This window comes from Sinocyclocheilus grahami, unplaced genomic scaffold (genome assembly GCF_001515645.1).
Source record: "Sinocyclocheilus grahami isolate Dianchi unplaced genomic scaffold, SAMN03320097.WGS_v1.1 scaffold146.1, whole genome shotgun sequence".
In the NCBI taxonomy this organism is placed as follows: domain Eukaryota; kingdom Metazoa; phylum Chordata; class Actinopteri; order Cypriniformes; family Cyprinidae; genus Sinocyclocheilus; species Sinocyclocheilus grahami.
Genome location: NW_015505325.1, coordinates 679,052 through 702,831, shown reverse-complemented (window position 1 = coordinate 702,831; position 23,780 = coordinate 679,052). Strand labels below are relative to the sequence as shown.

The 23,780-nt window shown below is 38.8% G+C and overlaps 1 protein-coding gene across 1 annotated transcript in view; it reads right to left on the bottom strand.

The window, feature by feature from the left end:
- Positions 1–1,729: 1,729 nt before the first annotated feature.
- The window catches only part of LOC107591772 (semaphorin-3B-like), a 36,436-nt gene continuing 14,385 nt past the window's right edge, over positions 1,730–23,780 (bottom strand). Inside the window, exons 2-18 of the mRNA XM_016281012.1 lie at positions 15,133–15,253; positions 14,858–15,015; positions 13,740–13,802; positions 9,227–9,346; positions 9,030–9,123; positions 8,822–8,941; positions 8,374–8,516; positions 8,156–8,270; positions 7,991–8,060; positions 7,407–7,551; positions 6,904–7,123; positions 6,509–6,597; positions 6,299–6,340; positions 6,021–6,178; positions 5,788–5,843; positions 4,972–5,111; positions 1,730–4,553 (exon numbers count right to left, since the gene is read on the bottom strand). Coding sequence (XP_016136498.1) covers positions 4,068–4,553; positions 4,972–5,111; positions 5,788–5,843; positions 6,021–6,178; positions 6,299–6,340; positions 6,509–6,597; positions 6,904–7,123; positions 7,407–7,551; positions 7,991–8,060; positions 8,156–8,270; positions 8,374–8,516; positions 8,822–8,941; positions 9,030–9,123; positions 9,227–9,346; positions 13,740–13,802; positions 14,858–15,015; positions 15,133–15,253 — 2,340 coding nt within the window. The 3' untranslated portion in view covers positions 1,730–4,067. The remainder of the gene's footprint in view (positions 4,554–4,971; positions 5,112–5,787; positions 5,844–6,020; positions 6,179–6,298; positions 6,341–6,508; positions 6,598–6,903; positions 7,124–7,406; positions 7,552–7,990; positions 8,061–8,155; positions 8,271–8,373; positions 8,517–8,821; positions 8,942–9,029; positions 9,124–9,226; positions 9,347–13,739; positions 13,803–14,857; positions 15,016–15,132; positions 15,254–23,780) is intronic.

Genomic DNA, 23,780 nt, shown 5'->3' with positions numbered 1-23,780 from the left:
GGGCCCAGGATAATTTAATTATTTAAAATAACAAAAAGCATTAAAAAGAACCAAAAAGCAAAAGCTAAAAATTGCAAATCTTGGAAAATCTGCATATATACACACACACACACACCTTTTTAGCAACATCATATGACCCCTTTAACACTCTGTAGATTGGGACAATATGTACTCTGAGCAGAGTTGATTTAACTCTGGGGATTTTACTGTGTAGGGGGCCCAGGATAATTTAATTATTTAAAATAACAAAAAGCATTAAAAAGAACCAAAAAGCAAAAGCTAAAAATCAAGATTTTTTATTTTATTTACCTCAACTTTTTTTTTTCTCCTTTCAAAAACCAAGATTCCCACAGTCTTGGAAAATCTGCATATATACACACACACACACGAGGAAAGCCCATTTTATTTGATTAATAATGCCAAGCTCTAAAATATTTTATTGGCTGGAAATTGAGATTCATTCTTAACCTTTATAATCCTTATCATGAAAGACGACATGCAAATGCATTGGTAAAAGAGTGGAACATTCTGCATTTAAACATTCTGGAATTCTGAAAAGTTATTATTTTAGTGACTTGACTTAAATTACAAGTGCCCATAGATACAAAAAAAAGTAGTTCATTTGTGTCGATGTATTTTCACCTTCTGCTGCGTGGATTTTGAGTGGAACCACTGGTGTTTGAGTGCATGGGAATCATTTGACTTTGGCCGTAGCATAGTGAAAAGTTATTTCATGTGTTTGAAACAGCCAGTTTGTTACAATAACCTTTTAAGGATTCTTTCAACTTCAGAAGGGAGGGAGTCCATCAGGGAGATCAGGGAGAATGAATATCTAGCGCATGAGCACAGAGAGATTTGAGAGTGCACAGGACAGTTTGAGTGAGAGGAGAGACACGTTTTAAGTGCGCGCACTCTCCCCGGGCGAGAGCAGCGTGTATCTGAGCGCGCGTGTCCGGTTTTGTGCGAGAGCAAAAGAGATTCGCGCTCGAGCATTATATGAATGTGCTTTCGCGCTACAATAATGCGCTCTCGACATTTGTCATTAAAATAACGCCATACTCGAGTGACATCGAAAGAAAGACAGAAAAGAAACAAAGAATGAAAATGAGTGCAAGAATCTATAGGTGAGTCAGTGAGACGATCTGTCGACCCTGCTTAAGTCAACACCTCTAACAAGAGTCTGAGAGGTTAAGGAGTCTAATGAAGGGTTCATTAGCACTAATTGGCATCATTAATCACTACAGCTGTCACAGAAAGATACATTACCAGTTAGTAGGCAGAATGGAAAATGTGTAGCAAGTGGTCATGTTTTATATTGTCTTTATAAGCATATTCAATAATGCAACTACTAAAAAATAAATAGAATTTCATAATTATTTCACGTTGTTTTATTTTTCTGGGCAATAATGTGGAGATGTTCAACACATTTCCTTCACTCCTTTATAATTTGTTTGCTACATTTTTTTAATAAATTACTTTTTAAATTCTATTTTTATTTTTGTTCTTTACTTAAAAAATAATCGTGCCATATGAAATATTCTGTTAGAAGCGTGACTAGTGTGAAACACAGCATGCACAGCAGCGCACTCGAGTGGTGAGATTGCGCTACTGCATACACTTAAAAAAAAAAAATTCTTAAATTCTCACTCCTTGCTTTATAACAAATACAAATTGAGGAGTTATTCTTTTAAGTAACTGTATTTTATTGTGTTAATCATTTACAGTCTGATGCAACAATCCACAGAGAAAATACTCCGGGAATAATACAGTGTTCACGTCAACTTTGGCCTTCGACCTTTGACTTGTCCACAAAATGCAACTCACACTTTCCCCCAATGTACAGAAATCCTAATATTTAATGGCACAAACACACAGAGCCTCTCTCACATTGAGACACATACACCCGCTCTTTTCTTACACTCTCTCTCTAAAGATAAGAAGCGTCACAAATACTACAAAAAAAATCAGATGAGTTTGAAATGCTGTTTGAATAGTCTTTTAAATTACCCGAATAGTTACTTTCGAATTGTGTTAGGTTAGGTCTTTAAATGTGTATTCAAAAGAAGGAGAAGGATTTCAAAATATACACACAAGGATGTTCTCATATTCTCCTCTATCAAAATGGACAATACACGTAGGTCAGTTTCATCACAAACCACCACAACACATTAGCTTATCGAGCCATAAATATATGTTGAAAACACCAGATGATCTTGCAAGACAGTTTTAAAACATGGTCTTCCCATTGTATAAAAAAAACGCTCAAGACGTTTTAAGTCATGCAAAAAAATAACCATTAAGTACAACTTTTAGAAAACGGATATAAATACTACCACATGATAATCCGCCAGTTCTGCTCAAAACATTCTTACATCCATTTAAAAATGAATCAGAATTGATTATTTTACAATGCCACATTTCTCTCATCCCCGTCACAGCAGAAACCACAAATACCCACAGACACCAGATGAGGGCCCTCAGACCGAGACAGCACGAGCCCAAGAGCCCACCTATCCACCTTGCTAACCACCGTGTCCAAAATAACTTCTTTTTTTGTGGTGGCGGATAAGTTACCACAGTTTTAAAGTAGCAACCATGACTAAAGTAGCCTAACCATAGAAATGTATAGGCTATGCATATATGTACATATCTATGAGCCTAACTATGGTATTTTTGTGTAAACTGTTACCATGGTAAATTTATAGAATTTGTCTGACTCGCTCCCATATCGCTTTTGCGCTATTTTCAAAAGACAGAATGTGTCAATGAAAAATTGGCTATAATCGTTAAATGTGTTATATTAAATATTTATCTGAATTGTAAGAGTGAGAGCTAAAGACAATTTTTTGTAGCTACTTTTTCTTGTTTCTTCCCTTCAGAAAGGACTTCGGATCTGCGTTTTCTGATTTAACCCATTATGTACTTATAATGCAAACATAATAATACATTAGCCGTGGTCTTCCAGTATATGATGCTCACAGAAGGCTCATTTTTTTTAAACGGTGAACATACGTATATGGTAGAGTTGTATAAAAAGCAGGAAAATCTTTCTTAGACACATATGCATAGCTATTCAGATTTTTGAATTCAAGAGGTTAGTTGTTAGTTTAGACCTAAAAGTGTCTAATCTAAAAAGGTTTCTCTGTATATTTCCTCACCTGGTCTCAGAACATACTACCCATTATGCCCCGTACATTAATGCTGTGCCCATCTCAGTCTCATTCAACACATAATCAGAACACCTGAAACATAACTTAGTAACTCAAAATAGTTCACCTTTGTTACTTTACAGAACGGCCAGAAATGTAAAGCTCAGTGAAGCTTTAAGCTTGCAAGGTATATAATTACCGTCACATGAAAAAAACATTTACTTAAACACTCTTACTGTAGCTACAACCTTACCAGATCACAAATGTACAGTTTTTTTCTCCTTTTTTTGTCTTTTGTTTGCTTGAAATGTTGTGTTTTATGTCTTCAAGCAGTGAAAGAAGAGTAATGATGTTCATCTGGTGCTGGTGAGTCAAGGGTCTGTGAGGTCTCTGTTTCAGGGCCAAAGTGAGAGAAGAATCTAATATACAGAACACATGTTGCACAAACAACCAGATGAAAACAAGAGTATGCATGTATTTACTCAATGTGTGTCCACAAGAGCCTGTGTTTACGCAGTGCATGCACGTCTTTGTGTCCTCAATTTCCGATCAAAGCTTTTCCTGTTACAATTCAAAGGGATTTTTGGGATTTTAGGACCTCTTGAGTTTGTGTTAGTATTTAGATGAATTGGATGGAGTGTGGGTTTCTGGATAAACATCAGGAGTAATAGATGCTGGCGGGAGTGGGATTGGGGTCATGGGGGCACTAGATTGAGTCTTCAGACTGGAGATGAGGGCAATAGAGTATATAGAGACTGATAACAGGCAGTGGAGTGTCGTCACAGGGGTAATAAGAAGCAGAACAGGTGATAAACAGTCATTGAATTAGATGCTGTATGAGAAGCTGTCCACCTCCAGTGGTTTTTGCTCTATCTTTCTGTCTCTCAGTCTCTTTTTCACTCCGTCTCTCATCCCTCGCTACTCTCCCGCGCTCCGCGGCGCTCTGGGGGCAGGTCTCCCATCATGCGTTCTGCGATTTCGCCCTTTCCTCACTTCCTTCAGGTGCTTCCACTTTTTAGAGTGCAGCGGGTCGTGAACCGGTGCCTCATTGGCTGTATCTGGAGTGCTCTTCCCTGAAAGACTGTGCTTGCGTGACCAAACTTGCTCGCAGATCTGGTCGACCGTGTTTAAGTTTGGGTGATCCACCAACTGCATGAAGTCCCTGTACCACAGCTTTTGATTGGTAGACTGCCCGTGATTGGCGTGGGAGTGGGCGGGGCTGCGAGGGATAGGAGCTGAAGGGGCGGAGCCAGCCAAAGGCAAAATCTCCAACGTGATCACGAGGATGGTCTGGGTGAATCCGTGTTCCATTGCGTGACACTGATACACACCGCTGTCTCTACGCACGGCTCGCCTTAGCAACAGGCCTCGCTCAGTCTGCAAAACACGGTCATCTAAACGAACCTGTAATTACACACACACACACACACACACACAATAAATGCATCAAGTATCAGTTATAACCGCACTGATAGGAGAGAGAGAATGAAAGTCATTAATTCAAACAAAGACACACGTTTATCATCTCTTATCAATGCTGTCTATATCTGTCTTTCTCATAATAACCCCACATACAGTATCTGCCCCAGCCTGCAGTAGCCCCTCACTGCAGAACAAAGATCCAGGGGGCGGGGTTGGATCCACATCTAGGAGGTGGAGATGGAAGGTTTAGGGGTGTAGATGGGTGGATTTAGGGATCAGGGGGTGGAGACGGGTAGGTTTAGGTATATATAAGGTGGGAGGAGTTGGATCTGGATTCAACCTCGCCCCCTGGATCTGCAGTGAGGACCATCTCCCAGCCTGCCTCGCTCCTCTCTCTCACCTCCTCCCGTGAGTTTTCCGGGTGCCTCTGATAGGTCCATGTAATCTGGGCCTGTAATGATTTCGGGTTGCATTCCAGGAAGGAGCTGCTTCCATCCACAGCATACAGCCTCTTCTCCAGAACACGCTGCTTCTGATGGTCTGCAAAACATTGCAATGTATAAGAAATTTAGATAAGGCATTAGACAATCTGGTTACTCATATTAGACTGAAGACTGAAATGTATTAACTTCATAGACTCAATAATGTGTATAATGCACTGATATAAAAATTCTGGTCAATAGCAATAAGACAATAATTATTTTAATGTTATATTGGCAATATTAAAGGTGCATACAAATTTTCTGTAGAATACACCATAAAATCGTTTTAAATGCTTCAAGTGAATTTATACAACAAAATATTATATGTACAGTGTGACCAACCTTGTAATTTTTGGGTGTTTTTGCATTTGAAGCTGACTTTAATAAAGTCTGGGTTGTTTTTTCTTTTACTTTTTTGGATGAGATGATATCATACAACCCTATGTTGGCTTTTGCATTTAGCTTTTTGTCAGGATTCTCTGATACATAGAAACTTCAAAATAACAGCATTTAAGTATGTCACTTTTGATCAATTTAATGTCTTTTCTGATTTTTTCAAATCTGGCCCAGACTTTTGAATTGTAGTGGATTTTATCTCTGATACTCGTGAGCTGATTTGTGACCCACCAGTTAAGAATCACCTCTTAAATTCACATTGTGACTGAACAACTGTGCAGTAGTGAGAACAGAGAAATGGCTCTTCCAAGAGGCTGACAGAGGTACTGCAGTATTACCTCCTGAGCAGAGTGCATTAGGATCCCCATTCCTCACATCCTGACGCCGGAACCTCCTACACACATGAATACACATACACACAAACATATTAAAAAGTCTTAGCATGACATACTTCTTCAGGTTTGAGTGTGAAATCATTTCCCAGGTTTACTATGTGGTCACAGAATTTTAGACTCCACTGTAAATGTGTATGAATAAAGCCATGTAATGGCAAGTATGACTGAAGCTGTACCGTTTTGTGTTTGGCAGGTAGCGTGTGCAGGTGTGTCCGTCCCAGGCACAGTATGGATCTCTAGCCAGGCAGCACTCGGCACAAGCTTTACCGTACATACTGCAGCGGTGCAGAGGCACCTGGACAACACCTGTGTCTGAGCCAACATACAGCTGTTGCTGTAGAGAGAGAGAGATAGAAAATAATCACGTGATTCACTAATACGCTGCTTTCATGTGTTTCTGTAATACTGTTTAAAAATAACAGATGTATATTTTTAAACAAAGACACATTCTCACCCGTTTAGAGGAAATCTGCATACTGATAATAGATGAAGAATCCTGCAACAAGAACACAAGAGCTGGTTTAACTGATGTTTAATTTGAATTTTATGCTATTTTCTTTAAATGTAAAGTGAATCATTATTGCTACAGACTAACTTAAAAAATGAAACTTTCAACAACAAAAAAACGCAATTTTATGGAAACACAAACACACACTCCTCTCACCTTAAAGACCTGAAGCTCCTCTAGCAGAAGCTCTGTGTTACTCCAGCTTCCCTTGGGCACAGAGATCACCTTCAGCACAGAGCCGATATCTGCAGAGAGACACAGAGATGCTTTAACCAGAGCCACAACCAGCAAAGACAGTTTAGTCTCGAGAGTTTCTATATAGTCGTCAATATTCTACCTGTGCCGATGAACATTACATCGTAGTGTGCATCAGCTGCGCTGACCCGGTCTACAGTAATCTGAGTGAAGGTGTATGGTATTCCAGTGCGCAGGAACAGTTTCAGCACAGAGCCGATATCTGCAGAGAGACACAGAGATGCTTTAACCAGAGCCACAACCAGCAAAGACAGTTTAGTCTCGAGAGTTTCGCCAATACTCAGTCAATATTCTACCTGTGCCGATGAACATTACATCGTAGTGTGCATCAGCTGCGCTGACCCGGTCTACAGTAATCTGAGTGAAGGTGTATGGTATTCCAGTGCGCAGGAACAGCGGCCGGCCTCCCAGTGGAGTGACTGGATTAAACATTAATGGATGGTGCCTTGCAAACTGGATTACGTTATCAGGGAAACCTTTAGTGGACTCAAAACTCCCGAAGGTTTTACTGGGACACTGAGGAAGAGAGAAAGAGATATCTGTAGAATCCAGAGACACAATCCGTCTACACAGGTCAGCAAGTCCAGACCTATAAACAGTTAATGACTAATCTTCATCTACTTTTGCTTTTCTAACATTAACACAAACAAATTTATATTCCCACACACTTGTTTTGAAATGGCATTGATGCTATTTATTTACACTACAGTTCATTAAGAAAAATGTATCATGGATTCAACAACAACAACAACAAAATTATAATAGTTTATAATGTGAGATATAAGGAAACTGTCCTTACCATGCCTGGCCGTGGATACGGCACTTTACCCTGGAATGGAACCCATTGATAATTGGGTCCCTCTTTATGGGCAAAAGGTCCTAAAAATGCCCGGCGAATGTCATTCATGGTGTAGAGACACACTGCAGAACCTTGAAATACGCTGCTGTAAGACACAAACACACGTTACAGTACAGGGAGATAAAATAGTCACACAAATGCTGAGTTCAAGTATTTTGGCCTATCTTTTATTATTGAAATTCTCAATTTACCTGGGAACTGTTTTAATTGAAATGAAAATTCTGCCATCATGCCTTTTTATATGACTTACTTTCTTCTGTGGAACAAAAAAGGAGCTATTTTGAAGAATTGCTTTTGTTCATATGAAAGTCACTAGGGTCCAAAACAACACTGGACCCCAATGACTTTGGAGAAAGTTCAATGAAGGAAAAAAAAAACATTTGGCCAAATATTACATTTTGTGTTCTACAAAAGAAATATAGTTATATAGGTTTGGAACGACATGAGGATTAATAAACAATTACAGAATTTAACTTTTTGGGGTGAGCTAAGCCTTTAAACCACATCCTTTGATGAACTCTGACCTTGAGGTGGTAAAGACGGTGTAGATCAGCGGGTTCTTTCGGTCACGGGTCTGCAGCAGGAACACATCCCCTAAAGGTCCGGACAAAGGTCAGACAGCAATGAAATGCAGTTGTCAGTTAAAACAGCATAATTTAAGCCTAGTGTCTGTGAGAGAGAGTTCTTACTAAGTTCATCAAAATGTGTTTCAGTGCCATCGTTGCCTGGTACAGAACACACAAGACGAGCCTTTAGAAATGTCGTCCACTTATTTACTAGGCTGCGCTGTCCTCCCATATCGTTCTGTCAAAATTTTTTTTTAATTTAAGCCAAAATGATAAACAGCAGTCAACGGCCATTAGGCATAAACACATATAAAACAGCACTGATAAATCCTGCTCCTAACCCTGCACAGCTGACCAATCCGGGAATATGTAACCTTCCCAAATCCCTGAGCTTCTACAGCAGTTTCTCTGAAGAAGAAGAATACTTTATCATCATCAGGATTCTCACTCTCTGGAACACCAACTGCCGCTATAAACTTGGGCTCTGAAAAACAGCATTATCATAGGGCTCATTGTTATTAAACAAAAAACAAAAAAAAATCATCATTTGCTTATCCTTTCTGAAATAATTTCTAGTTTTGTTTTTTTCTGCATGTTGGTTAAACCACATGATGTTAATTTGGCTAAACATTTATAATATTGCGAATAATAATAGAAGATTAAGATAAACAATTTAATGCTTTCTTTTCAAGAATTTCGTTCTTTTAATGAGTTTTTTTTCTTTGTCATGATATCAGGACTAGTTGTATCACCCTGATTTTTAAGATGCTCTCTCATACATATACGCACCATTGAGCCAGCGAGAATCATGCTGTTCTGTTCGTATGGAGGGCCTTCGTCCCATGCTGCGAAAGATTGTAAAGTCCCGCCCCATTAAATCAGTGGCCACGCCTGCATAAAGCTCATCACCTATATGATGATGTAGAAATGGCTACTGTTTAGACATGATATAACAGCATCTAAACGTAAGACAGAAAGCTGAACAGTGGCAGCTAACCAATTAGAACAGATGCTGATGTGTGGCGTGGGTCATACGGACTCTTTCCTTTTCCATCTTCTACCATAGAGGGGTCGATTTTAAACACATGATCCTATAGAGACAAAGGAAAATAAAGCAGTGCATCTGGTCAACTGAAAGTCAAACTGGGACTGTATACCACACACACACACACGTCCAAATGCTCACACACTTACCTCTATTTTCTGTCCCACCTCCACATAAGCACAGGTGGGGTGGAAAGCCCCTGTCCCACAGGCGTACAAGTGAGTCCGATTGTAGTGATGTAGCACTTTCACATAGTTTACGCAGTCCATCTGCAACACATACACATGCACACATCAGTTTTATAAAGGACATATTTGACATACTTTCACCAGTTCATCTGTCAGACAGGGAAACTGTCAACATCTAGATTGACTATTAGTAGCTCAGAGCCAAAGGCAGACACAAAAATATACACATATTTTTATATTCAGGGACCGCGTATGGGGCAGATCAGAAATGAAACGTCATTGTTTTACGTATATCCTTGACGACAGTCTGACAGTCAGCTCTGACCTTTCCCTGCTCGCTGTGATCCCGGAACTCTCTGTAATCTCTTGCTCTGTCTCTTTCACACATAAAAACAAAGACACGTTGACTGTTCAACTGTCACTCATGGACACATATAATCTCTGTTTCTCATTTCCTTTGTGAATGCGCACGCTGGAGCATGCCAAATTTCCCAGAGTGCCTGGAATCACTACGATAACATGAGGGAGCGGGAGGACCAGAGAAAAGACGAGATGAAACAAGACTAAAAGGCCAAAGACGAGACCAGAGAAGACTTAAGTCAAGAAGAGACAACCATAGACAAGATGACCAAAGACAACAAGAGAAAAGACTAGACGAGATGACTAGAGAAACAAGAAAAGAATACCAAAGTGAGACAAGAAGAAGAGAGGAGAAGAGACGACTTGAGACAAGAAGAGAAAATATAACCAGAGAAGATTTGAGACAAGATGAGACAAGGAAAGACAGCAACAAAGAAGAGATTAGACGAGAGAACTAGTGAAGAGACAAGACGAGATGAAAGAAGAAGAGAAGGCTGATGACAAAATCAGTGAAGATCATGAAGAGACCACCAGAGACAAGATGACCAAAGACAACAAGAAAAGAGACTAGAGGAGATGACTAGAGAAGAGGAGTGACAAGACAAAACAAGAAGACACGAGAAGAGAATAGATGAGAGATGAGATTACTAGAGAAGAAGACTCAAGACAAGAGAGAAGAGAAGAGAAGAGAAGAGAAGAGAAGAGAAGAGAAGAGAAGAGAAGAGAAGAGAAGAGAAGAGAAGAGAAGAGGGTCTCCTCTCAGGGTCTCTTCAGTTTCAGTAGCAGATTTTCTTGCTGCTTGGACTGTAATTATGCCTCACTCCATCTTCTCTCACTGACTAACAGTGGGCTTTCAGCAGCAGAATGAACCCTGAACTGAACATCTGTGCTCAAGGAACACACACACACACACACGTCTGGTTTGCTATCCTTGTGGGGACTCTCCATAGGCGTAATGGTTTTTATACTCTACAGACCGTATATTCTATTGCCCTACACCTAAACCTACCCCTCACAGGAAACTTTGTGCATTTTTAGATTTTCAAAAAACTTCATTCTGTGTGATTTATTAGCTTGTTTACCCGTGGGGACCTCAATTTAGGTCCCCCACTGTGACTGTGGTCCCCATGAGTCTGTGTGTATTCAGGTTTAAGTCCCCACCAGAATAGAAACACAGGTACACACACACACACACACACACACACACACACAGAACTTCAAATATTAGACACTTCTCCTTTGGGTTCCAGGGGACAGTGTGACACTGTAATTCACACAATGTATCTATAATAAGACCAAACAGTACAGACAGAAATGTAAGTAAAATTGGCAGTTTTACTTAAATTTCTGTCTATGCTGTTTGTTATTGAAAGCAATATATTTATAATCTGAATTTCATCCAACATATTGGATTTTACTCATCGTTGCAATGCATTTATGGAATATGGCAAAAACAAGGTATCTAAGCAGGCAGCATAATCATGCTAGATTAAAAGGTGTGTGTGTGTTGTGTGTGTTTTGTGTAACCTCTTCACTACCTTTACAGAAAGATGTGATTGACATGTGCCCTCCTGCCATGCTTAAACCCTGCACACAAACTCACACAGACACACACATACAGGGCTTGTGGAGAACAAAGGCCTCTCTTTGAGCTTAACACACCCTGTGAAGAGTGTGTGTGTTGTACGGTGGGGGTGGCGGGATAGAATCATCGAAGACCAATTAAGTTGCTGACAAACTGTGTTTATACAGAAAGGGGTCTCTCCCTTTCTCTCTACCTCTCGTATACACACACACTAGGGCTTCTGTTTCGAGAGCTTTACAGCCCTCAATAAGGGAAGGACATGTTAGGGAGTGTGTGTGAGCATGTGTGTGTGTGTGCTGATGGGCTCTTTGAAGTGAGCCCACGAGACAAAGAAAAAAGAAAGAAAGATAGACTGAGAGGAAAAAAGAGACAGAGCACACAACAAAAGAAAAAGAGCTTTAAAATGAACAATGTCTCTCAGGAGGAATAAGCCATATATGTGTGAGTGAATTTTCTGCTGAGACGCGTGCGGTGAACTTTCAACTTTGACCTTTCATGAGCCTGATCATTGGATCCCTGTGGATCCTATTGGAATTAAAATGAATATGTTGATAAGGGGAATTCAGTCAGAAATGATTTTATTGGAATTGAACTATTCACAAATAATCCTCCCCTCCAGTTAGCTGTTGACTTGAGAACTACTAGGGGATCATTGAGTCAGTTCACTGAGTTGAACCTGAGAATCAAATTGTATGAATCATGTTGATCCTGTTAATCTATTTTACAAATCTGACCAAGTGATTCGATCACGATTCGGACTGATCTGAACTCAATGACTACTTGCAGAGCTAACTTAAACTGCAATCAGTTCATTATATGAAGATGTTGTATGGCTTCAGAAGACTTGTAATATAAAGCACAAGTAATATGGACTACTTTTTTGATACTTTTATGATGTTTCTTGTCCTCCCCCCCCCCCCCCCCCCCCCCCCCCCATTATGGAGCTTAACAGATGTGGGCACTATGAGCTGTGGTTGTATGCCAGAGACTGAAACACAGGGACTGAGAAAGACGTTGGACATAAAGACACTGAAAGACAGAGACCGAGATGCAGAGAAGTGAGTAAATTGAAAGCAATACTGAGTGAGAAATCAGGAGTTTAGACTGAGAGACTGAACAAAGGAGAGACAGCATGAGAAAGTGAAAGGTCAGTGGGAGAATCACAGGGAAAATCTAAAGTCTTTATTCATGGAGGTCTGGTTCTGTCCCTGCCGTCCTGTACACACCTACATGTAATGAGGGTCAACTCACAGGTCAGCGCACTGAACAAAGTCTGTGTTTGTGTCAGTTCTCATTGTCAGCTGACCTCAGTCAGTTACCCACCGCAGAATGAAGCCCAACACACATTTTGAAGTAACACAACTTTACACAGCCTTTACAAAAAAGAGAGCATTCAGACAGACACAGTGTCCAAAACATCCCACACATATACGCTTAACACCCCAGATAAAATACATACACACTAAAAACATGAATTATGACCTTTTCACAAACATGTTCAACATGTTACAACACGTGCATGTTTTTGGACATATTTCCATGATAATACATGTCATTTTTTAAATGTCTCTTATGCTCACCAAGGCTGCATTCATGTGATCAAACAATACAGTACAACAGGAATATTGTGAAATATTATTACAATTTAAAAGAACTGTTTTCTATTTTAATCAATTTTAAAATGTAATTTATTCCTGAGATGGCAAAGCTGAATATTCAGCAGCAATTACTCCAGGCTTCAGTGTCACTTGATCCTTCAGAAATCATTCTAATATGCTGATTTGGTGGCCAAGAAATATTTCTTATTATTATCAACGTTGAAAACAGTTGTTATGCTTAATATATTTGTGAAAACCATGCTACACTTTTTTTCAGGATTATTTTATGAATAGAAAGCTCAAAACAACAGCATTTATTTGAAATTGAAAACTTTTGTAATATTATAAATGTCTTTACTGTCACTTTTAATCAATTTAAAGCATCCTTGCTGAATAAAAATATTCTTAATTCTAATTCTATATTTTCTATAATTCTTAATTATACATTTGTTCTATTCTAAATCACTCTATGCCAGGAATTTTTAACCTTTATAGACCTAGACTCTTAACCAACCTTTGGACCCTGAATAAATATAAAAACATAAGATTTTAATCAGTAACACCTTATTATAACGTTCATCAAAAAACTAACTAAAACTATTATTACAATATATAATGCTTATCAGATAAGCAAATGTTCACCAATATTATGAAATGTTTAAAAGCGCATTCTATATGTTTTGTAAATCTTCTTTGTGGGTTCCCTGAATTATTTTCATGGACACCACAGACCCCTGATTGAAAACCTTGGCTCTACACTGATTTATGTCTGTTAATGTTGGAGCCGTTTGGAAGAGATGTTTGTGATAGCAGTGCTAATTGCTTAAGTGTATGTGTTTGTGTGTAAACAGCTCATATGAGAGATGGTACTGATAGATGTGTAAACTGGGCGTGTTGGTGACCGCAAGATCTGATTATTGCAGACACTTACATTGATGTCTTTCCCAGCCCAGTTGCACTCTTCTCTCCAATCAACAGGCGCTGGCCAGTAGATCTGAGAGAGAGAGAGAGAGAGTCCAGAAGTGAGGAAGAGTTTTGGCTAAAGGTTAGGACCTTTGCAGGGTTAGACGTGGTTCAGTAGCTTGAGGGACATTCTCGCTGAACCCCATCAGAGACACAGTTAAAACATGTCCAGGGGCGATGCACAAATGCACACACATCCCGGGCATATTCTCCCTTAACCACACCTGTGAGTGCTTGCGTGAGCCTGAAGCCAGCACACAGTGACCGACAACTCTCACTCATCATTCCTTCTTTTTCCTTCCTAAAGAAATAAAAATCCATCATTCTGTCATCAGCATGTTGGTTCGGACTACCATAAATCAACTGGCATGACTTTAAAGGCTGATTTGAATAAATAAATGCTAAAGCTTCCTGACTGGATCTCTATAGCATAAATGCACACACAATCTAATCACATGTGGGGGGCACAAAATGCAAGTGTAAACAGGCTATAAAAAATCCAATCACTTCATTGTAATCACTTAATTTGTTAAAACCAGGTATAAACACTGGACTGCTTCATTAAAATAAATGTATGCACAGGAGTTAAATAAGCAAACATTTTTGAGAATAAAAATACGAATATTTTCTTCTCATTCCAATTTAAGAATAAAGCTAAGTATATTTTGTATTCCAGAAAAGGCACAAAAAAGAAGAAGAAAATAAGAAATTGAAATGTAACAATTATTATTATTATTATGTTATAATTATGTTATTATATACATAATTAGATTGTAGGGTGTTTGAAATGAGTAGAACCTAGTATTCAATCAGTCATTTTATTCTTCAAATATTTGTGATCACCTGAAGAACTTTTCAAGAATCGCATTTAATACAATTCTTACAAACTTAATTTTTCTTCTGAGGAATATTTTTGTGAATCTGTCCCCAGGTGCTTATGCTGTATATCAGTGAGTTATGATTGACAGGGTTACACCTTTGTTTAAAACTTAATCAACTGATGAGAGAGAGACAGTACAGAAGGGAAGACTGTTTCCTATCACACTTACATTATGGATGAAGTAAGGGGTAAGGAGTGTGCTGTACCTTCTGTTCCTGTTTGCTGATGTTGTCGAGACTGAGAGATAACAGAAAGTTACGAGCTCCAACAAATAGCCGCCCCCTCTCCTCATCTAAAAGGAGAGCTCCAAAAGAACACGAATGCTCCAAGTCAAACCGCTTAATGCCGTTAAACTGCTGGAGATCTGGAAAAAAACATGAAACCACAAAGAGTTAAACACAGAAACCTTAACACGTATGCAGATACAACTATATATATATATATATATATATATATATGTGATACAAGCCAGTTTCATCACCTTTATAAGACAGCTTCATCCGGGGTGAGGAAGATGAAATTCCACTGGATGAAGCACTGACGCCAATAAGCCCAAGCAGGACCAGCGAGCTGCACATCATCATCATCATAGTCATCATCATCTGAGGAAGACCAGAACTTCTTATCAGTTATAAACCGCAGACCGCTGCCACACAGATTCTTGAATGGGATGCTGGTTGTCGTGGCAGCTGTTGCCGTGACGTCCTGCTTGTTGTTACAGTGATGCTGTGGATGTGGAGTTTCCGCTCTACACTGAACACTGGACACCAGAACAACAACAAAAAAAGTGTTAGGAGTTTTCATCTTCTTTTCATAGCCTCTAGTCAGTCCTTGCTGACGCCTTGCTCACCCACTCCTACAACACACCAGTCCGATAATAGCCATGCTATTTCAGATATGCAGGCACACACACTCACATGCTTTATTTCAGTAGCAGATGGTCTAAATCTACTGTCCTGTCTAAGATGAGAAAGGAGAAATCTGATCTCATATTACACACACACATACATATATACGCTCACTCATACAGAACTGGATGTCAAAGCAATCGGTCTTGAGCCTTTCATTTGGTCTTTTTATGGTTCTGGTCCAGGTTCACTGCATGCCCAAACTGAAAGCCAAGATCCACTCGGTCAGAACACCATCCAGCTCTCATTTCAGACCAACAACATCTAATTTCTGCTGTGTGTATATGCTTGCTTACTGCACTAGGTCATATTCAGCATGTGGAGGGTAATGAAATGATAAATTAGAGGAGAGAACAGGAAAGGAGTTGATTCTATACTGTATCATTTTAAAACATATCATTCAGACTTCTATTGAAATAAACTGCTGAGATCCTCAAGCTAAAACAGGAACCTCTTCGTCAAAACAGATAACTGAACACACTTTGATGTATTTACACACTTTTGGTTTTAATATTCTCACTTTATCTCATGAGTGTAAGACTGTCTGAGTGTGTGTGTGTGTGTGTGTGTATGTGCATGAGTTCAGTATGTCAGACACTTTAAGAGGAATCTGTATAGTTATTTTATAGTTCTTTTTCTATTCAGCCATCCAACCCCTTCTGCCAAAATGAAACCGAGCATCTTTCAGTTTCTTTCTCCACGTCTTTCTGATTTTTAGGTGCTAGTAAAAGACAGACATTGCTGTATTAATGTACGTATTGTTAGGATCATATTTTTACAAATCAAATTTTTATTTTTACACAGGATTAAGGATCAATATCAGTATGCATTTAAATTTTGAATAGTTTCATTTGTGTAACATCATTTTGTTTTGTGGGCCATATGTAAACATATTATGTGAAATAGCTTTTTCAGGGAAGTACTAAAAAATATATATGCAAACGTATAATTACAACTGCACAAGTGTGTAAGTTTCCTTGGCCATACTAAAATGTCCCCAGAACAAAATGTTGGTTATTTTAAAACAATAGAAATCTATTAGATATTTAAGTAAATGTGTGTGATTTCTTTGTCCTACATTGTGGGGACAAGCCAACCGTCCTCACAATGAAAATGGCCTAAAACATCATGTGTCAATGAAAATGGAAACATGCAGAAAGGTTTGTGTTAGGCTTAAGTTTAGAGTTAGACAACAGAAAATATCATTAAGCTTGGTACCAAATAAGTTCAAGGAAAGTCCCATTATGTCAAAACAATGTTGAGAAATGAAGAGAAAGAGAATGATAAGTGTTATAAGAGGAAGATAAAACAGAGAGGGATACATTTCAATTTTTTAACATTTGTTACATCTCCTAAAGCCCTTTAGCAACACAAACACCAATACTTTACATACCCATTTGCTGCAGTGTTGAATTTTAATAAGTGTTAGTGAGCATCACCAGTAAGATGAGAGGAGACCTACTGACTCCACTGAATATAGATTTTACCCACACACACACTTGCACAGTTTTACTGCACTGCTAAAATGTACAGAATCCTGAAAAACTAGACTATCCTCCAGCGTGTTGATTTTTGTATTTATTTTAAACAGAGTAAGAAATATAGCAGCATCCTAAACCAAATATAAAAGTGCTTTGTTCTTTCTTCCTCTCTTTCTGTTTCTATTGCTGTGAATAATGGAACTATTCACACAGGCAGACAGCAGAAGTCTCATAATAAAACACACTCACACACACACACACCCACACACACACACACACACAGTCCCTCTGTCTGAAGCGCTGTCACACTGATTAGCTGTGCTAATTTACTATAAACACAGTTAATATGAGCTACTGCAGGACCGTGTGTGTGTGAGAGAGACACACACATTCAAGTACATCCAGCAAGGTTCACACCCCCCATCCTGGGAGATTTACTGTATACAAGAGTAGAGCAGAAAAGTGCATCCCAGCGCCCTTCACATCTCTTTAAGCAAAGAGGCTGTGCCAACGCAGCAAATCGTACATCATCATTACAGCCAAGGCTGGAGCAGGACATGCTCACACACACATACACACACAGATGTATCCTCTTCCACAGGAACCAGGCCTTAAAACCAGACTAAATGCTGCTAAGTCCAAAATAAACCAACAATAATTAACCTTAAGAACACAATGACAACACCAGACAAAACAAGCCAAACGAGAGAGAGAGTGAAAGAAAGAAAGAAGAAAGAAGGAGGTAACTGTGTCATAAGCCTCTCGGTTCATGATGCTCGGTGCGAGCGAGATCCTGAAGAGAGAGAGAACGAGTGAGAGAGAGTGAAAGAGAAGAGGAGAAAGGAGTCGATTGTTCTGCTGAGCGGCTCCTCTGGACTGAGACCAACTGTCAGAACCTCCAGTAAGGGAGTGAAAGAGAAAAGAAAGATTGAAACGCGTGAGGAAAGGCCTTTGCTCACATGCAGGGGGAAATAAAGGGATAGTTCACACAAAAAACGAATTCTACCATCAATATTTCACCCTCATGCTGTTCAAATCTGTACGACCTCATGAGAGTTCATGAGAAAAGTAGAGATCTCGGATTTATATATTGATCTTCTGAATCAGATCTTTTCACTGAATCAGATGATTCTGTCTACAAAACCAGTCTACATGGCTGATTCGTTCAGATTAATTTGTGAATTAATGACTTTCAATGACTTTTAATGATTTCTGGTCTGTTCTCTCATTAAATTATTGTATGGCCTCAGAGGACTTGGAATATAGTGAACAAGCTGTATGAACTACTTTCATGATACTTATATGGTGCTTCTAAGTCCTTAGCTTGAAAGCTCCAGTATTGCAGAGTAATTGCTTGGAAAAAAGTGTAAAGTAAAACATTACTCAAAATTTCAGCTTTTGGGTTTTGAGAAAGAAAGAAAGCCATGCGGTTTGTAATGACAGTGTGAGTAAACAATGACAGACTTTTTGTGTTCGGGTGAATTATCCCTTTAAGAAACTGCAGGTAACCAAAAGTTGTTCTTCTTTAGGAGAGACAGAAGAGAAATGTCATTCTTTGTTAAGCGTTTTCGGTCTTTGTACTGAAAAGAAACAACCCACCTTGCTGACTTTTCTTCTGTGTTTCAGGCTTTATAGGTCCAACAAGGGCACGCTGGCACAATAACATGAGTTACTCTCCCCTCTGTGGTCTTTCACTGTGGCTCTCTCTCTCTCAGGCACATAGATGCGAACATAAAACTGCTCCAAACTCTCTTGCTTTAGATCAACCACTACTCTCCGAGATAAAACTTTGTATACACACAACAAAGACAGACACAAATCCCTTCAAAGAATGAATTTGGTGGCTCTTAGCCCTAACAGAAGTGAAACGGCAAGTTTCAGCATGTGTGTGTGTGTGTGTGTGTGACTGCAGTGATCTCCCAGGTCAGCCACAAGCCCTCAGTCCATTTAGAATAATACACACAAGTACAAAGCTCTCTCACACAGGCACTCTGTCAGAATGATAGATAGAATGAACTTTAAATTAGACAAAAAAAAGAGTAAAGTAAGATACAGAAAGAGAGTTTAGTAGAGAAAGGGGTTAAAAATGTATTGTACCAGGTCTTCTTCATGCTGAATGTGAGACTAGCATGCATCACTATTAGTATTGGTCACACTTAGGATTAGTTAGATTTGAACAAACCAGTAACCATTAGCATTACACTTCGGTATGTAACTTTGCCTTAGAAACCACCTAGAAAAGCTCTTGCACCCATGTAGAACACCTTAGCAACTGCACAGAATCACTCTAATGCCCTACTGAGAGAAGCTTGGCAACTGCATAACACTCCAAACACTTTAGTAACTGCATAGCAACACCCTGGCAGCCTCCCAAAACACTCAAGATACTATCTAAAAGAAAACTTGAGAAAACTAAAAGAAACTTGCATGCAATTGCATAAAAACCATCCACAACACTCTAGCAACCACTTAGAAATGCCGTTGCATTGCAAGCAACCCACTACAAACCCACTCACAACACTTTAGTAACTACATAGCAACACCCTGACAACCATCCAACCCCCCCCTTTTTTTTTATAGAAAATGTCAACAAATCTATTTAGGATCACTATTATAAACCTTATACAGAGCTTCACTATTCAAAGGATAATTGTAATGTTTTGTATGATACCATAATACCAATGCCAAACACACACACACACAAAATAATAATTAAAAAAAGTGTGTGTGTGTGTGTGTGTGTGTGTGTGTGTGTGTTTGGCAAGGATCCATGGTTGCGGGGCTCTGTCCAAACACTTCTGAAGGGTTGAGGACTTAAAGAACAAAAAAGAGGTATTCTCTCTTTTTCTCTCTCTGTGTCCCAGATAATAGCGCTCCTTAACCCCAGTCTGGTTTTCTGATTACCATGGTAACACTGGTTATTTGATGTGTGTGTTGCTGTATAATCTTTCAAGTCTATTAAACCCTTTAAACCCCTCGAGTTCAAGAGGTACTCTGATAATGTACTCAAAGACAGATGTGTGTGTTAGAATAGGTGTGGACACATACAATGTACTGTTAATGTGTTGTTTCTGGTGTAGAGTTGGTAGGATCAGCTGTGTAAAAGAGGCGATAGAGTGGTGTACTTTTACTGTGGTTTAATCATAAAGTACCCCTGTAAAACAACAGATGTCATTTCAATACGTTTGGCAATAAATGAAGGGTGTTTCTCTAATAAATGTTGAATAGAGGACACAGATACACACACACACTCTGGAGTTCAGAAAGTTGCAAACTCTTGTCCCTCACCGCAACATCCCACGACTTAAACAAATGAGCATTACGTCAGCTGGTCAATAACAGCTGATTCATCACACTTACACATTCACATTAGAGATTCACTGCTTGTTAAGGGACTAGTTCTTTCTGTGAGCACTTTTCTCTTATGTAATGCAGAAAGTGATGTAATTTCATGGGACTTCATAAAAAATAAAATCTCTTAAGATACACTCTTCACTAGTTTATTTAATTTGTCCACTGAACATAACTTATGCAACTTATGCATCACTGGGATTTTTAAAATAATGAAAATGCCTACCAGTGTCATTTTCATCACATCTCAAATAATGTTAAATTGCATTTTGTGATGGAAATGACAGTAATATAAATGACAATTATAATATTTCTTGGAATAAAAAAATCATTATTTTGTTTTGACAGCTAGATTTTTATGTATCCAAAATAAACACAATTAAATAATAATATTAAGCTATTTGAATAATTTTATAATATTTGAATAACAATATAATATTTGGCATACAGATTATTTTTCTTTATTTTCTTCAAGTCTTCATATCTTAAGCTCAAGATTGTCTCCCTGGCAAAAATAACTCTAACACTAAAACACTAACTTTGCCAAAAAAAAAAAAACCTGGGGAAACCCGGTTAGTGTGGTTGAAACCTGACAACAGAGGGAATCACCATTATTGAAAACTTGATATAAATAATTTCCACACAATAAATACTGCTTTTTTCCCTATTTGTTAAGATTTTTTGGCTCTTAGGCAAGGTGACCAAATTTACACATAAAACACATTTGAAATGTAAATGATGATAAAAAAGTATCCAAGCCCATGTTAATGTAATTTTCATATAACAAAATTAAAAGTTAAAATCTGTTTTAATTAAAAAAAAAAGATAAATAAATACTAACAATCCCTTGGACAAAAGTGCCCAAACTCACCTACTCGGCTCCGAACATAATACTCAAATCTGATTGGCCAGTAGGTGTGAACCACTGCAACTGGCTTAAAGTTTTGGGACTGAGGACGTCATAACTCACCCAGCTGACAGTTATATGTGCTAATTTAGGCTAAAGGCACACCAGCATTCAGAAGGTGAAAATTACATGCTCCTAATCTCAGCCCTGGGTTAAGTGTTTTGTTTCTCATGGTTCTGTTTTCTTTACACACTCTCCTCTGACAAAACTTCCCCTCTGAACCTGTGATTAGGGTCTGCACACATTCCACAAGTTTCACAAACTGAATATTATCCATAGTCTCTCTATTTCACCCTCTTACTTTTTCTCTCCCCCTTTATCTCTCCCTCAGGATCAAACCATCATGAAGTTAAATCCTTTCACCCATAATCATCTGTGTCTTTGAAGTGGGCAACAAAGTAACACAATTCACACACACAATCATACACAAGGTTACTTAGCCATCTACATAAGGACTTATCTTAAACTTATGTTTTTAATTAAATCAAATTAAATACTATAAGTAACTAGCACATAGAACGTTTCGCATTTTTAGAATAAAAAAATATTTTATTTATTTAACAATTTTTCCAAAAGGGGATCTTTTTTTTGTTCTCCTCAATGGGGTCAGAAGTTATATTGCAAGCGTAAGTCAGTTAACTTTAGCTAAACTGTCAATTATCCAAAGCTATTTTGTGTGAAAAAAGGAAATTATGCAGAAAAACTGAAAATATATGTTTAAAAAAATGATCTTCAACTACAGCTAAAGAAGCTCAAATTAAGATAAATGTTTAATAGTTCCTTCCACAGTTAAATTAAATAATATTTGAATTATATGGCTATTATTTAATGTAAGCTCGTAACCATGTATGTAAATACATTAATATGGTACTTAATACATGTTATTATGGTACCAGGCCTAAAAGGCAACTTAAAAAAAAAACAGTTTTATAAAATATGTAATGCAGGTCTCTGCTCCGTTTCTCTATCCACTAAGGAGTCCTGGCCTGAAAAATGTTCAAGACCCCTAGCTAAGTACATACACGCACACTTCTAGAACAGAGACAATCTAAAATCTCAATCAATCATCATAGGTTTTACACATAACTGTTCCAGCTCTTTTGCACCACACAGATTTTTCTCATGAGACCGATTTAGTGCTAGTCCCAGGCCACTTCTATCTGGCTATTTTCCGTGACCTAAAACAGCAGTAGAGTGGAACCTGTGGGAAATTCAACATAACCCACACACACACACACATTGGTGGGGTCAATCCCTGGCCCCAACCCCAGTTAGGATTATAGATGACTGACAGGTGCTTTATAAGTAAAATGACACTGATTAATATGACTTCAGCCTTTTCTTTTTGTTCCCTGTTCTTTTTTTCTTCCCTCTCTGTTTTGTCTAGGAGAAGGTGCAGGTCACACTTATTTGGATGGAAGTGGAAGTGGATTTGGAAAACACTTTGACAAGTCTTCATACTCTCCCTTCCTTCACACACAGCGCCTGATTCCCTGCAGAGGCTGAAGATCTGTTCCCAGTAAGAGCTGTCAGAAGAGATTCTGGAGACTGGATGAAGGGACAGTGTGTGTGAGTGTGTCACAGCATACAGTCAGGAAGCTGTCAACGCCTCTGGTATGATACTAACGATCATACACACACACACACACAGACAGTGGTAACTTTATTCATGGGGATGGTGAGAGATTATCAGCGGCTTGACTGGTTCTGCTGGGATTGTGATGGGATAAGTGTGGCAGATCACTGCTGGAGTTTTGAGCCTTCGACCCACGAGTCTCTGGGTGTCAGTTCCAGACTAACCCGATGGGACCATCAGAGCATCTCTCTTTCTCTCTCTCTCTCTCTCTCTCTCTCTCACACACACACACACACACACACACACACAGTGGCTTCTCTGCTTCTCTATAATACCTCTATCACTTTACATTTAATCCCTTGTCAGTTTTACCTCAGTTTTGCTAAGTTTTAAAGTTTGACTCTCACTCCATGTGTCCTTCTTTCTGTCACACACACACACACACACACACAGGTTTGTTTTTGTGAAAAGTGGGGACTCTCCATAGGCGCAATGGTTTTTATACTGTACAGACCGTATATTCTATTGCCCTACACCAACCCTACCCCTAAACCTACCCCTTACAGGAAACTTTGTGCTATTTCAGATTTTCAATACACTCCATTCTGTGTGATTTATAAGCGTTTTGAAAAGTGGGGACATGGGGTAATGTCCTGAAAAGTCACCTTCTCCTTGTAATACCTATGTCATACCTTTGTCATTATACAAATTTATGTCCTCATTTGTCACAAAAACGCGTGCGCGCACACACACACACACACACACCCTCTGGATGAGCTGTCTCAAAAGAGGTAGAAATCCCCTCTATTAGAGTGTAATTGAAAGGCAGGGGCAGCAGTAAAGAATGATAAATGGGTTTTACACACACACACACACACACACACACACACACACCCACACACACAC